The following is a 14563-nucleotide window of genomic DNA, read 5'->3' on the forward strand; positions in this document are numbered from 1 at the left end:
TTTGCATTGAGGCGCGTGTCCGACTCGAGTGTCAGTCAGGATCGGCTTCAACTTCAGCCTCGACTGGCCGAATGGAAACAGGTTGTTAGCCGGAATCAATCTGATGCATCGCGATCACATCAACCGTGAGCACTGTTGTCAGCAGCTTGCGTGTGAGGAGGCACTTACCAGTCCTTCTTTCGTGCGAAACACAACAGCAATTTGTGAATTTCTTCATTGACGTTTTCAAAGCCGACTTGTGTTGGTATGGTTGCGAAGTACAGCTTTTTCCCCAACTGATAAAAAAGAAAGAAGAGGTCTCCATCAAGATTGCAAATGTCTGAATTAAGACTATGAAACAAACTACAACTCGACCCATTCGCTGTTGCTCTGCTCACAACTTTGGCCGTTGCTGCTCAACACTCCACTATAACAACTATGTATCTCGAAATGCACACGTCACCACCGAAATGCAACGTCTAACCATCAACGCCAACGCCTAATAGCGCTTCGTCTTGCACTGCTTGGTCGGCGCCTTGCTCGTGCTCGCTGGGGCGTTAGTACCAGTACCTTCCGATTCAGAGCCAGTTGTCAACGCGCTGTCAGCATCGGTGCTTGCATCCACCGTTGTCGACGCGCTGTCAGCACCGGTGCTTGCATCCATCGGCACCGCCGTCGAGCTGGTATCCTGACTTGATTCCGAGGCTACAGACGAAGTGGAGTCAATGCCAGCATCCGTGCTAGTTTCATCGCTCGCATCCGTTGAAATTGCTGAGTTCGTCGATGAAGACGACGCAATTGAAGCTGACGGAGCAGAGGTTCTGGTGGATGACGAGGCGCCCGATGCACTCATTTCGGTTGCCGTGCTGCTGCTGGTCGATCCAGCGCTGATACCATCAACGGTTGTGCCAATATCGCCGAAGCGGATGTTGCTGAAGACAACAGTAGCGTCGGCCTGCTCGGAGACGACCGTGTCCGGGTCACCGCTCGTCTTAGCGCACGTGCCACGAGCCACACCAGCCTTCGACGCATCGGCGGTGACCGGATAGTCTGAGTCCAGCCACAGGCACTTCGCGGCGTGCGTGATCCGTCCACAAGCTCATGGTGAGCACCATGGCTCGCTTCATCGCGACACCGAGCTGAGCAAGTCCACCCTTAACCTTGTGGTCGTCCTTATCGCCGAACAACTTCTTCGCTGCAGAGCACTGGTCGTCTGTCAGCGAGTTCATGTCCGTAAGACCCGGCCAAGTGGAGTACGGCATCTCGTAGGTTGTGCCGTCCTGGATGTAGAACCGCTTGATGTCGCTCAAGAGTCCCCGACGCAGTGTCATCATCCGTGATGAAGCGGGTGACGACCGTGAATTTCTTGGTCGTGTCGATGGTGAAGTCCGATCCGGGGCCGAAGAACGTCTTGTTGCCCATTCGGTACGGGTTAAAGTCGCAGCCGTCCTTATCGCAAACGCCAGTGTAGCGGTTTGATGTGCCGGTGCCGCATTCGGTGGCGCTCTCGCACCGGTACGAGCCTCCGGCATCCGACGTCACCGAGCAGGGGTGCGAAGTGTACGCGTTGCTAATACTGTTGGACTCCCAAATATCCATCTCGGCACAGCACGAACCATAGTTACCGGTTCCAGAGTTGCTGTCGGTGGCACTGGTTGTCCAGTTGACAGTGTTGGCCTCACCGCTGATGAACTTGAGATCTTGAGGACATTGGGCATCGCAGTAGCCCGTACCAAACTTGGCGCCAGCCTTGTTGCCCGAAAAGCGCTTCTTGCCGCCATCAGTGTCCATGTCGACGAAGTAAAGGGCTCCATTCAAACCGCAGTCGAGGTCCGATACATCCACATCGAAGGTGAACTCCTGGTTCAGCAGCTTGTAGGCCTTGTACGCGTCGTCCGACTCCATCATGTACACACGCGAGCCGATGTTGGTGCTGTACGGGCCCTTGGTAACCAGCTTCAAGCTCAAACTGTTGCTCTCAGCGGTGATACCGTAGGTCCCGGTGTAGTCGGCGCCGTCGAGGGCACAGGAGGACGCACACGTCTTGGGGTCCGAGCAAATGGTCTTGTCCCACGAGTTTCCGGTGTAGCAGTTCGTGGACGTGCCCTCCTTGTACAGCCAGCGCCAGTTGGCGTCCAGCACGATGGAGGTATCCTCGTCGGTGCAGCCACTGCTCGTGCAGGTCTGAGTCGTGAGCGGCGGGTGGGTCTCGGCCGTGTTGGAGCCCACAAGCTGCGCGTGAGCGACCATGATTGAGAGCGACGCCATTGCGGCCAGCGCCACAAGGCGAAGAGCGCTCGGAGTCTGCATCTTGAACCGGAAAACGGGAGGTGGTTGATGTGCTTCAGTGAAGGCAAATTGGATTATGTGACCGATCGGTGTTCGTGTGTAGGTTGGCAGCCACGCGAAAGGCAACGAAGGCGACCTTCATGGGCGCTGCTTGGCAGCACCGACGCCGCCCCGTCGAGCACTGCGCGCGCTCCACTCGCTGGCATGTTGTCGCGAGATCATATACACGGAATGAGTGATGTTGTCACCGGTTCTCGTTGACTCTGCGCCTGAAACGGACAGCGGGACGGCAGGATCGGCGCTCACCAAGCATTTCTGTGGTGAAGTTGCCGGTGTTGCAGTCGCAAAACTGAAGCAGAGGAAGATTCGTCTCGAGCGGCTGTTTCCAGCTACTGAAGTTGAAGCCTGATCTGGATCCAGCAGCCGGCAGCATGTACTGGGATGCTTGTAGGACTGCTTAAGCCCGAGCCAACACTGTCCTGCATCGTGTCTTTGGTGTCCGTGCTCTCAAGCTCGACGAGCTTGTATGCTCGAGATTGCCAAGACGCGGGACGGAAGCGACGCGAGGACGGCCCCATCGTCTGCTGCGGCGGAATCAAAGCGTGGCAACGAGTGACTCGAATCAGAAGCAGCATCTTGACGTCGGCGTCAAGGCTTGACAAACGTGGTTATCCTAGCCTGAATGAAGCCATGCTAAGTTGGACCTGGTGCCTTGGTTTAACCTCTCAATTTCACCCCGAGACGCTTCTTCAGGTGAGTCCTGCAAGTGAGCTGGCAAACACGCCACGTGGGAGTCACCACACACTATTAGCATAACTGCGAAAGCCTTGACTGTGTCAAAGCTACATGTTCCTCGCTGAACACCACGCTTGGACAACCACGAGCAGCCCGGGAACATGCTGGTCCAACTTGACTTTACGTATCGTATTTTTGTCGGCCACTGCACCGAAGCGAGCGTCTGCGAACACGTGCTTGGGTGGGGCCATTTTCCTTCATCGCAGCCGGCTCGGGCGTCATGCGCAACGGTCTTTGCGGCCTACAGTAGCAAGCTACCAAGCTGAGCGCGAGGTGGCTGCAATCGGCACTATGCACACATCATTTCGGGACACATGATGTCTCTCCGTCTCAAAAAAGCATGTGCACACTTCAGTCTGGTGACACTCTGAATTCTCCAACCCAGGACGACGACGATGGACGCGCCGATCGACGAGAGCACCAAGCGCACGGTGCAGAAGATCCCGCTGCTGACGACGCGCGCGGGCCCTCGCGACGGCGAGCAGTGGACCAAGCGCCTGAAGGAGGAGTACCTGGCGCTCATCCAGTACGTCAAGATGAACAAGGAGGCGGACAACGACTGGTTCACCATCGAGTCCAACAAGGCCGGCACCCGTTGGACGGGCAAGTGCTGGTCCTTCCACAACGGCCTGCGCTACGAGTTCGACCTCGAGTTCGAGATCCCGGCCACGTACCCGGTGGCCAACCCGGAGCTGTGCATCCCCGAGCTCGAGGGCAAGACGTCCAAGATGTACCGCGGCGGCAAGATCTGCCTCACCATCCACTTCGCGCCGCTCTGGCAGAAGAACGTGCCGCGCTTCGGCGTCGCGCACGCCCTCGCTCTCGGAGTGAGTGGCGCTATCTAGCTAGTTGCTACTTGGGCCAGTGGATTGAGTGGCTAACTTGTTATTTATTGTTTTGTAGCTGGCCCCGTGGCTCGCTGCCGAGGTGCCGGACCTTGTGGAGCGTGGCGTCATTACCCCCGTGTAGATGTAGAGGTAGGTGGCGTACTCCGTGGACGCCTCAATGGCTGCGCAGGCAGGCAGTGGGTTTTGAGGTCAAAATTGGAGGTGACAGGCAGGGAGGAGTGAGGCGTTGGGTTTTCTACATCTTCCGTTGGATTTGTTACTCTGATGTGCTTGCTGTCTGTTGTCGTGCATCGATCGGCACGTAAATAATGCATTCTACGCGGACGGCAGGTACCCCGTTGACCCGTTTGCACTTGCTCGCTTCAACTGCGGAGCGGCGCTGTGTGATAACTTTGTCTTCTGGACGATGCTGGATTCAGCGTATATGGCTAGACGCTGCTGCTAAGCGGGCGATCCCTTGAGTTACGGCAGGAGCGAGAAGAGGCGATGCGGAGACAGCAAGGTTGGGGACGGGACGGGTGCGGGGAGCATACATAAAGACGAAGCTGGGGACGACGTGACTAGTGGTGGCATGTTCGAGTGGGAGTGCTGGGACTCGCCGTGTGAAGCCGAACCGCTCGAGCTCATCTTGGTATGGGCGCAGCAGTACCCTGAGCGTTGTGCCCACTTCGGGCATCCGAAGTAGTCGCAGCGCTTGCCTCCACCGTGCGAGCGGCACAACCGGTTCTGGTGGGCGTTCTTCGTGCAGCCGCTGACGTTGCACTGGCGGCCTCCGCCGTGCGACTTGCACAGCCCGCGCGTCTGGGCGAATTTCGAGCACCCGTCCTTCTTGCAACGCGAGCCGCCGCCATGTTCAGGACACTTGCCTCGACTGAGTGCAGACTTGTTGCAGCCGGCAATGTTGCACACCTTGCCACTGTGGCGATTGCAGAAGCCCGCTGAGCGGCGCAAGTTGGGGCAGTCTGGATATGTGCAGCGCAGTTGTTTCCTGTCGTTGTTGGACGATGCGGCGGCGGTGGCCGACGACTTTTTCTTCTTGAGCGGGGGCATCGTCAGCATTGGCAGCGGTGCAGGAGGAAGACATGACGTCAAGAAGGACACGCCGGACTTGTCAGATTTGACTCCACGCATGTCCGAATCCATTGACACGCTGTCCTGGAAGAACGGTTGGGGCAGACGCGCAAACTCTTGAACAAACACTCGAGGTGGCGAGACGATCGCGTTGACAACGGAGGCGGGCAGTGGAGACTGGTTTGGCAAGGAGAAGCTGGCACAGCTACGGCTGGACAACGGCTGCAAACGCGTGAAGTGCGGCGAGTTGTCGAAGCAGATCTGCGGGAACGAGACGTCAACCTGTTGGCTGCTGCGTTTGGAGAGACCGGGGGTTGAAGCACCCAGAGAATTCCCGTACATCTTGGCGGGCGTGGGCGGCAGCTGGCGGGGCGATGCAAACTCGCCCTCGAGGAGCAGCTCGCGAAGAATGTCATTTTCCTCGGAGCCATCAGCCGACGCCCGTCGGTCTGTTTCAACGAAGCCATTAGCGAAGAACATCTTAGGGCACTGGAAGTGGAGGAGTGAGTCGAGTGGCCAGCTACGTGTTGAAGTGAGTCGGTGGGAACACTTCAACAAACGTTTAGGTGGAGTACAGCAAGCTGTAGAGGCGTGACTGTGGGGGAATGCTTCGCCGTACGGACGGGAAGTCGAGAAATGATCTCGAAGTCCGCAATCGTCGGGTGGGGCAACGTGCCAAGGTCGGAACGCAGAAATGCCAGTCGATGCAACAACCGGTCACCCGCCAGTCAAGGCAGCTGCTGCTCCACTGTGCAAAACGACCCGCGCGTTTCCGAAACGACCACTTGGCCTCAGCGTTGGTTGAAAATTGGTTGAAAAGCTGGTCGGCATTGACGGCACTGTTCCGAGAAGACCAGGAGTTGCATACCACCAAGCCCTGCTCGACTGGTAGACCGCACACCTCGAGCTCTGTCGTTTTCCGTTGGCAGGTGTGCCGTTGACCGCCTGACTATTAATACCGTTGCCGCAGCGGATTCATCCGTTTCGAGCCAGATATCTGAACGCTACGTTGGGCCGTTGAGTGCTTGAACCGTTATCGGACTCCAAAATTCATAACGGATGCCACCACCACTGCAGCAAGTGCAGGGCACGCAACCGAGCTGCGGCGCGAAAAAGAGCGGGGGCCATGTGCACACCAAGGTCCAGGATCGGTTTTCTGCATCCTGCAGCGGCTCCGCGGATCATTTGAGGCAGGAATCCAAAACCACCACGAACGGATCAGGATGAATTGACAATTGCAATTCAACACTCAAGGAGTATTAAAGTGTCGAGACACGGGTTGCCGCTCCATCACATCACATTCCCATTTCTCTTGGATGATACGGGCTCGTAAAGTCAATCGTGGCTACCCCCTTCCATGTCGCCCTGACGAATCTTTCGCTGCTCGAATCAAACTGAGTTGCTCTAGCTTGATTGGGACCTTGCACACTGGACAGGAAGTGAATCCATCCTTCTCCATCTGCATTAATCGATTAGCAAGCAAAAAATAATCAGTACACTCCAACATCCCAGCCTGATACATCGCATCCATACCTTTTTCCAACACGGGTGACAGCAAATGTGGCCGCACTGTGGTGAGGCAAACGCCTTGCGTGTGATATCATAGCACACCACACACTGTGGATCCTTGACAATTGCTGCCGTCGGAATATGCCCATACTGGGTCTTCCTTCGCTTTTGCTGAAGTCGTTCGAAAAACGTAGACATATCCGAAGACCGTCCTTGAGCAGAACTCTTTTGCGCGTTGCCAACTGCCTCAATACTGAGGCCACGGTTCTTGGCTGCGTCGATAAATCGGTCGCACATAGGCCCATTCAACACCTTCGGCATCAAGTCCAATAGCTCCCTGCAAGCTGGATCGCGAAGGAGATCGCAGATTCCACTCAAAGCCGCATCGACATCTTCTCCGGAGTGAAGCTGCCGCACCAAGCCATATAGCTTCGGGACTTCGGCTGGCTGGAGCACTTTTCTTGCAACAGCAGGAAATTCGGCGGCAAAAACTTTCTCACTGGAGGTGCCAGTTTCCTTTTTAGCTGCAAACTGCTCCTTTGCACTTTGCCAAGACTGTGCGTCATCATCATCGACAACGATAGCGCTATCAACGCTGCCACTTCCGCTCAGCATTTTTGGTGCCGTAAACGGACGAGAAATCGACGAGGTTGAGTCGACCATGGAAGACTTGGATGTCGACATCAGTAGCGAGCCCAACGACCGCTTCTGAGGAGCAACTGGCCTTGACACTGGGGGCGGCAGCATATCCTTTCTTCGGTCTATTAAAACAACATGCGCATCTTATAAGGCAACAGCCAGAATGTAATTGTACAGCCAAGAGATATAATAGCAAACGTACCAGGCGTCTCGGGAGGCTCAGGTGCGTGCCGAAGTAGCTGTGGGTTTACATACGACTGGCCATCCCCGATTGCTGTTAGAGAACTCAACAGCTCCGACGCACTCAGCTGCTGGCTAATCGGCTCGCTATCACTGTCAGATGATGCCTTGGGCGCTTTTGATAATGCTCTCTTAGACAATCCAATGGATTTGGGCTGCTGTAACACCTTCTTGACAGATGACTCGGGCACTGCCCTTGCCTTATTGTTCTTGAAAAATCGTGTCAAACCGATATGTGATTCGCCTGCAAAATATCCCAAACAGTTAGATCATCCACGTTGCTCTACACAACTAAAGGTGAGCATGCCGAACGAACCGTAGCCTCTGCATGTGTGGCAATAGGGTTGCAGCCATTTCGATAAGCACTCCTGCTGCTGCTTCAACACAAACCTTTCGTCCAGTAAAATGATAGCTCCGTAATCGTGACGGTGACGAATAACACGGCCAATGGCCTGGTTGACAGCTCGCGATGCTTGTTGAATATACCACGCGTTGCCAGTAAGTTTCTAGCACGAAGTAAACTAGTTAGGCAAATGCTGATAATACGGCAGCGACATAGAACTACTTACCAGCTCTCCAGGAGGTACCATAGCTTCATCTAGTATGCTTTTCTTCAGAACGATTTTCGGGTCTTTTGTCGGCGGAAAGGGCAAACCAGTGATAACCACTGCACGTCCTTTATCGTTCGAGAAGTCGATTCCTTCACTGACCTATGTACAGTACAATCCATGCACATGCAGTTAGCCTTACGAGGTAGGACCGCATCGGGAGACTTCAGCAGTAGTACCTTTCCTCGACACACAGCAAAGAAAACTGCCCCTTTGGGATTGTCTGTGATAGCTTGATGATATTCATCAACCACTGCTTTAAAATCCGCTCGACCCCGTGGCTCCACAAATGTTTGCTTCTGCTGTACGATGCGATCCCATATCGATAGAGCCGATTCACCCGCGGCAGGCCGCTTCCACTTATCGATACTCTCTTCCAAAATGGAGTAGGAAGGAAAGAACACCAGCAAACCATGAGGGACAAGACGCGTAAAATTCACGATTGTGTTCCCCAGTTCCAGCAAATACGTTTCAGTCGACCGGAAGTTGTAGCTTGAATTCAATCGTTTGCCAGTCACACCAGTGCCCACCACACCCACCCAAACTTGATCGGCATCAACAACGTGATTGTTTTCTAGGCGAACTGGGAAGTCAATTCCAAGTTCTTTGACCGTCGTATCCAGCGGTGAAAGAGTTCCACTTCAAGCACATCCACGGCACGCAGTTAGGTACCAGCATCAAAGAAACCACTAGTATATGACCTTACCTCGTTAGGATGACATTGTGGACGTTGTTGGCGCAGATTTCACGAAAAGCGACTCCAGGATGGAAGCACCAATAGTTGAAGACACGGGTGGTCGTCTTTTTGTTCCGACCACCATTAAATAGGCGACCTGCGTTTGAAGGTCTGCATTAAAAAGTACCTCAATGAAGTTAGTAGATGCGCTAGCGGTCGTGTAAAATGGATAGTTGATATACCTTTCTCGAACTTCTTGGATGTGAACTCTATAGTTTTTTGCTGCCTGCAAACAAAAGTGATTGTTAAGAGATTTCACAAACGAGCCCAGGAAGGTCCAAGTACTTGGAACGGTTGGTTACCTGTAGATGTTGCTCTTTGCTTCGAAAGATTGTACCCAAAAATGATAGCATCGTATCGAGCTTAGATGCAGCACGTTGTGAATCGTCCCCGCCATGCGCCACTTCTATGATTTCTTCGATCATGTTGAGAACAAGTGGACACGTCTCGAAGTTCACGTTAAACTGCTCGAAGAATTCAAAGATATACTGCCCCGGCTGCAATGCAAATGGCAAATGTATGATGTCAGCGAATCGAACGCATTCAAAATGAATCCCATTCCAAAATTTCCTTACCTTGGTAAACCCTCCACTCGAAGATAGCGGGAATCCGTTGAGACCCTTGTTAATCTCCATGAAGAGAGCTCGAAGCGTTTGAGTAGACTACGCACGGACAACATTAGCAGTTTATCATGCATAGGGAGTGGATATACATCAAGTACGCACCTCCATCGTTAGGTTGCTGCCTGCTTGCAGTTGAACGCTATTATTTTGGAGAGCCCTGATGAAGGTGTCAACTTCAGAAATGCACCCAGAAATGTCATTCGATGAGAGCGCGTAAGAAGCTGCTTCACTAGCTATCGATTCCTGTAACACCAGCAAACACGCAATTAGCAACAACCCAAACATTACCCGCAGGCCACCAACGCATACGTACCACATTGTGTGCCTCATCGAAGATCAAGATCGAGTTTTCAATCGATATCCCAATCGAGCGACGAGCCAACGGGTCAATCAGGTAGTTGTATGGCACGAAAATAATCTCAGCTTCAGGTAGCATATTCCGCGTCAGGAAAAACGGGCAAATCTAGACACAAACCTCGTCAATCATCCAGCCGATCACTATTTAAACCGATTGCTCGTCCAGCACTCACCGTCTTCTCTTTCATGGTAGTCACCAACTCTTCGATATCCATAATTGGTTGCGCCTGCTTCTTCGATCTCTTCGCGTACGCATCAAAGCCGAGCTTGTACATGCACCTTCAATAAATATCAAACACCCGCATCAGAACACAAGCTCTTCAACTGCAGCACCAGCTAAAGACAACCACCCGCACCTCCTGTCTTTGCAGGTAGAACGACACGCGAGGTTCTGCCTCGTGCCTCGGAGCTTGGACACCTTCTCGTTCACACACAGGTGCTCTCTGGAGCCCAGCACCGCGACGTTGGGGCGGTACGACGTGTTCTTGAGCTCCTGCACCACTTGCTTCAGCTGCGAGTGCGTGCGCGACGAGTAAATAATCCTGGGCAGCTGCGGCGCGTCGCTCTCTCCGTCGCTGCCGTAGCCTTCGTAGGCCAGCGACGCTCCCGGACGTTGTTGAGCTGCGCTTGATGTAGCCATCGCGCTCTTGCCCAGCGTCTTCTGCAGCTGCCGGCGCCACGCCAACGTCGCGCACAGCAGACACAGCGTCTGCACACAGCATGTAAAAATAATAATGTTAAATATTTTATATAGTAAAGCATAAATATTATTATATCTAAGCGAAGCAAGGGATTGGCGGACCTTGCCCGTGCCTGTGGGGCTCTCGAGGATGGCGTTCTGCTTGGACGTGAGCGCCAGCAGCACCTTCTCCATGTACACGAGCTGCGAGTCGTAGGGCGGGAACGGGAACTCCACGGGGATGCCGCAGATCTCGAGCCGCACCATGGCGACCCACACTCTCGAGCTCTTCCGCACTCGACGCCGAAACCAAATGTTGCAGTTGGGTGCGCCACACCACATTGAAAAAGTTGAGGTGCACCACATCAAACTGAGCTCGTCAATCATCTGGTTCACTTCAAGCCGGTCGATACAGGAATGCCGTCCTCCCGGCTCGGGGTGGCGCTCTACCGCTCGCTCCTGCGCAGCGCCAAGGTGCTGGACGCCCACGAGGCCTTCAAGGCGCTGCTGCCGCGCGAGGTGGAGTGGCGGCACGGGGCCAAGTGGTGCGACTTCTTCAGCTCCGGCTCCTCGTGCGCAGCCGCCGTGCGCGCCGAGTTCCGAGCGCCCAGAGCTCGCCAGGAGCTCGACGACGCGCTGGACGAGGCGCTGCGGATCAACAAGACAGTCGCAGAGCGCGTGCACCTGCTCTACCGCGACGAGGACGACCGAGATCTCCTGCGCTTCGCGGAGGTGACGCACCCCACCACGTTCGACGAGAAGTACGAGTGGGAGAAGAGTCAGCTGGCGGAGCAGGACGTGGAGGCGCTGACGGGGGCCCTCGAGCTCATCCAGAGCGCGTCACAGTTGCTCGAGAGCGACGATCTGGACATGAACGACAAGATCCGGCTTGCTACGGCCTACTACGTCGAGTCCATCAAGCTGTTCGAGACGGCGGACGCCCACGCGTATCTTGGCTGGCACTTCTACTTGGACGGGAAGGTTGACGAGGCCGTGAGCGAGTGCCAACGTGCTATTCAGCTGGACCCGGCATTCGGGAATCCGTACAACGACTTGGGACTTATTCGGGTGGACGAAGGCAAGAGAGATGAGGCGCTGGAGCTGTTTCAGAAGGCGAAGATGGCCCCGCGGAACGATGTGAGGCATTATGCGTGTCAAAACCTAGCGGCGCTGCATCTGGAGGAGAATAGAGTGAAGCCAGCGCTGCACGAGTACATCGAGTCACTGTATTGGATGCGACCCGATGAGAAGAAGAGGAACATGATCCGGAACACCGTCAGTGATATGGGAGATGTCTTGGTCACCTTTGCGACGACCAAAACTGCGACGGAGTAAGGATCGCGATATGTGGGGTTTGCAAACAAAAGTCAATGAGATTTGCAGCAACACTTGTGCTGTTTTGCTCTTTTGCAAGGCAGAAGCGGGTTGTTGAATCATGAAAGTCAGCGTTACGATTTATCACTGCTTTGCTGGTTTTGGCGTTGCAGTTTTCTTCGCCATTGACGCCCAGTGCGTAGTGTTGCGGCTTGAAGCATATCAGCGCTCGTCCAAAAGGCAGCACGCTCCCCTTCCTCGAATACAACCAAAACTTCGAAGCCGTTTTCACTGTCAGCGGCAACCTCTATCCGGCCAGCACAGCGGACGGTGGTTGCATCATCTGCAGATTCCTTTCTATCTGAGTGGTGCTGCTCCAATCGGAACATCAACCAGGTTTGGGCTTCCTCCTCTTTTTCATCCTCTTCATGGTCGTCTGCGGACAGCTTGAGCTCCTCTTTTGTCTCGACAAATTCACGAATTCTCTGGGCAACATCCTCAAATGAAGCGCAACCGCTTTGTGCTGCGGAAAACCAACACCAAATGAATTAGTTGTTCAGCACCGTAGCCTCAGTATGCAAATACGCGAGACGCACGCGACAACATACCTTCTTCACTTTGCACTGGCACCCGGAAGCAAAGTTCCTGCCTACGATGGGCTTCCTTGCGCTTACCCAGTATCTTTGCCTGCAGTCATTTCAAGTTAGCAATAAGCCTATCGGCTTAAGGAAGCCGTGCGGATCCGGCACAAGCACTAATCACGTACAGAGGGATCGTCAACCACATCCGAAAAAAATGTCCACGCGATTCCCCATCGCTTGGTTCGCCCCTGGAAAAATTCGGTCGTCCGAGTTCTCTGTACGTGCTTATCACGGAGAAGCGCTAGAAGCTTACGCAGACTTGACTTCCTTCCAATCATGGAGGTGAACCAGAGCACGCGAGTCTGCAATGCCACACTTTCCTCAATCATGTTTCCAATAAACGCCACCTCTCCTCCAGGAAATACCATCTCGTTGGCGCTTCCCATACAACTTGCGTCTGGGTTTGTATCCGCCTCGTTCATGTTGTCGAAGAAGGGCGGGTTGCACATGACGAAGTGGAATTTGCGCTCTAGTGGTTCGTCCTGCAGCGGTTCCATCAATAATTTGTTCGTGCGTGTTCGTTTGACTGAAATTGTCTCCTCTAGGTGGTTACGGGCCACGTTCTCCTTCGCACACTCGTACGACTCGGAGTCGATCTCCGTCGCGATGAACTTCCACTTATTCATGGTGGCACCAAGCAACGCATAGATACAATTCGCCCCGGTCCCCACGTCGATACCCGATACAACCGCCTCTTCGGTCTCAAAGCCTTGTTTATCTACACCTGCGTTTTGCCTCTGATGTCCAAGAAAGCTTTTGCAATCTGCTTGACTCAGCAAGTCTTCGACCCAATGGAGATAGTTCAGGCGGTTCGGCAGCTAGCAAAAACAAACAAGGTAAGATGACACAGACCACATTCCAATAACTTGACGAGTCAACCGACCGGCGGACACAAACGGTTGATGGGGATCTCCCATTCCAGCCCGAAGTCGTGCAACAACAGCGTCTTGGTCAGTTCCCTTGGGCAGCAAACTCAATTAACAAAAGCACACCCATCAATACTATAGCAGCCTCAGTATCATACCTGGCAGCGAAAGGGTCGTCCCATGCGAGTGACGCTCGACACTTGACCTCGTCGACATTGCGCAGGCTGCCGCGGCCCATTCGGTCAGCATTTAACGAGCGGCGACGAGTATGAATCCAGCTATATTACTTACTACTGCCTGAACTCTGGGTATTGCTGGCCCAGTGCGTAGAAATCCGGTGGGTTGTCCTTGTATCGGTTGCGGTCGTGCGCCAGAGCGCCGAGGTGCGGCGTCGGCCGGCGTCTTTCACCGCGCATCCGCCAGTAGAAATGGTACCACCAAAATGGTACCATTCGTTTGTTTGAAGTGGGCCGTTGAAGTGCGCAGGTAGAGCACGAGAGTTTTCTGCGATAACTTCACCAGGGTTCGTGGCGCTTGGACTGCTTGAGTTCGATCACGGGGATGCCCTCCGTTTTGCCGGCAACAGCGCACACTTTCCATTTTTCTCGGCCCGACAGCTCGTGGCAGCACCATGGGACTTGCTCGCCTCGTTACTCTACTTGCTATGCCCATCGCGTCAATCGTTTTTCCCGCCAATGCAGGTGGTGGCTTGACGGCTAACGGGGTGGTAAGCAATTTGGATGACACTTGGTTGGTGACTCGACAGCTTGGTGGAAATGGAGGTGCGGATTCGTCGGTGGCTACGTCTAATGAAGAAGAAAAGAGCGAGGAGGACGACGAGAGCAGCGACGATTCAAGTGACGAGGAAGAGGATTCTAAGGATTCAAGCGATGAGGAGAGCGATGACAGCCAGGACTCCGACAGCACTGACTCGCATGAAGCAGAGTCCAACAAATCGATTTCTCGAGACGATGGCGACGAATCCGACTCCAGCGATGCTGAGTCGGACGACACAGGCGATGACAGCGAAGAAAACTTGGTCAGCGAGAATTCAACCGATGACAATAGTAGCGATGATGACAGCAGTGAAGAAAACTTGAGTAGCGAAGACGAGGATAGCGAGGGGTCTACTGAGGAGGATTCCAATGACAAGGATTCCAATGATGACGATGACATCGACAGTGCGGAATCAAACGGAAAAGCCGAATACGACGCCAGCAACGAGGACTCCGACGACGATAAGCATGCGCGCTGCTAAGCAAGTTTGCTCTAGGCCGCATCACCGAACAGGCTCTACCAGATCTGATCTAAAATGATACCTTTTATCAAGGCGATACTTCGATTCTGTCGGCAGGCTCTTATGGCAATG

General features: G+C 54.0%; 7 protein-coding genes across 7 annotated transcripts; 3 read left to right on the forward strand and 4 right to left on the reverse strand.

The window, feature by feature from the left end:
- Positions 1 to 478: 478 nt before the first annotated feature.
- PHYSODRAFT_297113 (putative glycosyl hydrolase family 7 protein) lies at positions 479 to 2289 on the reverse strand (the record flags this gene model as incomplete). The annotated part of the gene is made up of 3 exons (XM_009522456.1): positions 479 to 1048; positions 1092 to 1274; positions 1336 to 2289. The coding sequence occupies 3 exons, from the start codon at positions 2287 to 2289 to the stop codon at positions 479 to 481; spliced, it is 1707 nt and encodes a 568-aa protein (XP_009520751.1).
- A 1164-nt stretch (positions 2290 to 3453) lies between these two features.
- Positions 3454 to 4079, forward strand: PHYSODRAFT_285084 (hypothetical protein). Its single transcript, XM_009522457.1, has 2 exons — positions 3454 to 3890; positions 3967 to 4079. The coding sequence occupies exons 1-2, from the start codon at positions 3459 to 3461 to the stop codon at positions 4030 to 4032; spliced, it is 498 nt and encodes a 165-aa protein (XP_009520752.1). The 5' UTR covers positions 3454 to 3458; the 3' UTR covers positions 4033 to 4079.
- Positions 4080 to 4373: 294 nt separating this feature from the next.
- On the reverse strand, positions 4374 to 5462 carry PHYSODRAFT_480294 (hypothetical protein; the record flags this gene model as incomplete). Its single annotated transcript, XM_009522458.1, has 1 exon — positions 4374 to 5462. The coding sequence occupies one exon, from the start codon at positions 5460 to 5462 to the stop codon at positions 4374 to 4376; it is 1089 nt and encodes a 362-aa protein (XP_009520753.1).
- An 865-nt stretch (positions 5463 to 6327) lies between these two features.
- Positions 6328 to 10640, reverse strand: PHYSODRAFT_485995 (hypothetical protein; the record flags this gene model as incomplete). The annotated part of the gene is made up of 15 exons (XM_009522459.1): positions 6328 to 6441; positions 6516 to 7210; positions 7333 to 7614; positions 7687 to 7876; positions 7940 to 8080; positions 8158 to 8617; positions 8685 to 8825; positions 8897 to 8940; positions 9017 to 9211; positions 9290 to 9376; positions 9440 to 9580; positions 9651 to 9800; positions 9868 to 9973; positions 10051 to 10403; positions 10497 to 10640. 15 exons carry the CDS (start codon positions 10638 to 10640, stop codon positions 6328 to 6330), a joined length of 3243 nt encoding a protein of 1080 aa, XP_009520754.1.
- A 150-nt stretch (positions 10641 to 10790) lies between these two features.
- PHYSODRAFT_311922 (hypothetical protein) lies at positions 10791 to 11708 on the forward strand (the record flags this gene model as incomplete). The annotated part of the gene is made up of 1 exon (XM_009522460.1): positions 10791 to 11708. The coding sequence occupies one exon, from the start codon at positions 10791 to 10793 to the stop codon at positions 11706 to 11708; it is 918 nt and encodes a 305-aa protein (XP_009520755.1).
- Positions 11709 to 11821: 113 nt separating this feature from the next.
- PHYSODRAFT_486208 (hypothetical protein) lies at positions 11822 to 13610 on the reverse strand (the record flags this gene model as incomplete). Its single annotated transcript, XM_009522461.1, has 6 exons — positions 11822 to 12203; positions 12292 to 12374; positions 12454 to 13146; positions 13212 to 13287; positions 13353 to 13418; positions 13486 to 13610. The coding sequence occupies 6 exons, from the start codon at positions 13608 to 13610 to the stop codon at positions 11822 to 11824; spliced, it is 1425 nt and encodes a 474-aa protein (XP_009520756.1).
- A 215-nt stretch (positions 13611 to 13825) lies between these two features.
- PHYSODRAFT_326479 (hypothetical protein) lies at positions 13826 to 14452 on the forward strand (the record flags this gene model as incomplete). Its single annotated transcript, XM_009522462.1, has 1 exon — positions 13826 to 14452. One exon carries the CDS (start codon positions 13826 to 13828, stop codon positions 14450 to 14452), a length of 627 nt encoding a protein of 208 aa, XP_009520757.1.
- Between the last annotated feature and the right edge of the window lie 111 nt (positions 14453 to 14563).

This window comes from Phytophthora sojae (genome assembly GCF_000149755.1).
Source record: "Phytophthora sojae unplaced genomic scaffold PHYSOscaffold_2, whole genome shotgun sequence".
In the NCBI taxonomy this organism is placed as follows: Eukaryota; Oomycota; class Peronosporomycetes; order Peronosporales; family Peronosporaceae; genus Phytophthora; species Phytophthora sojae.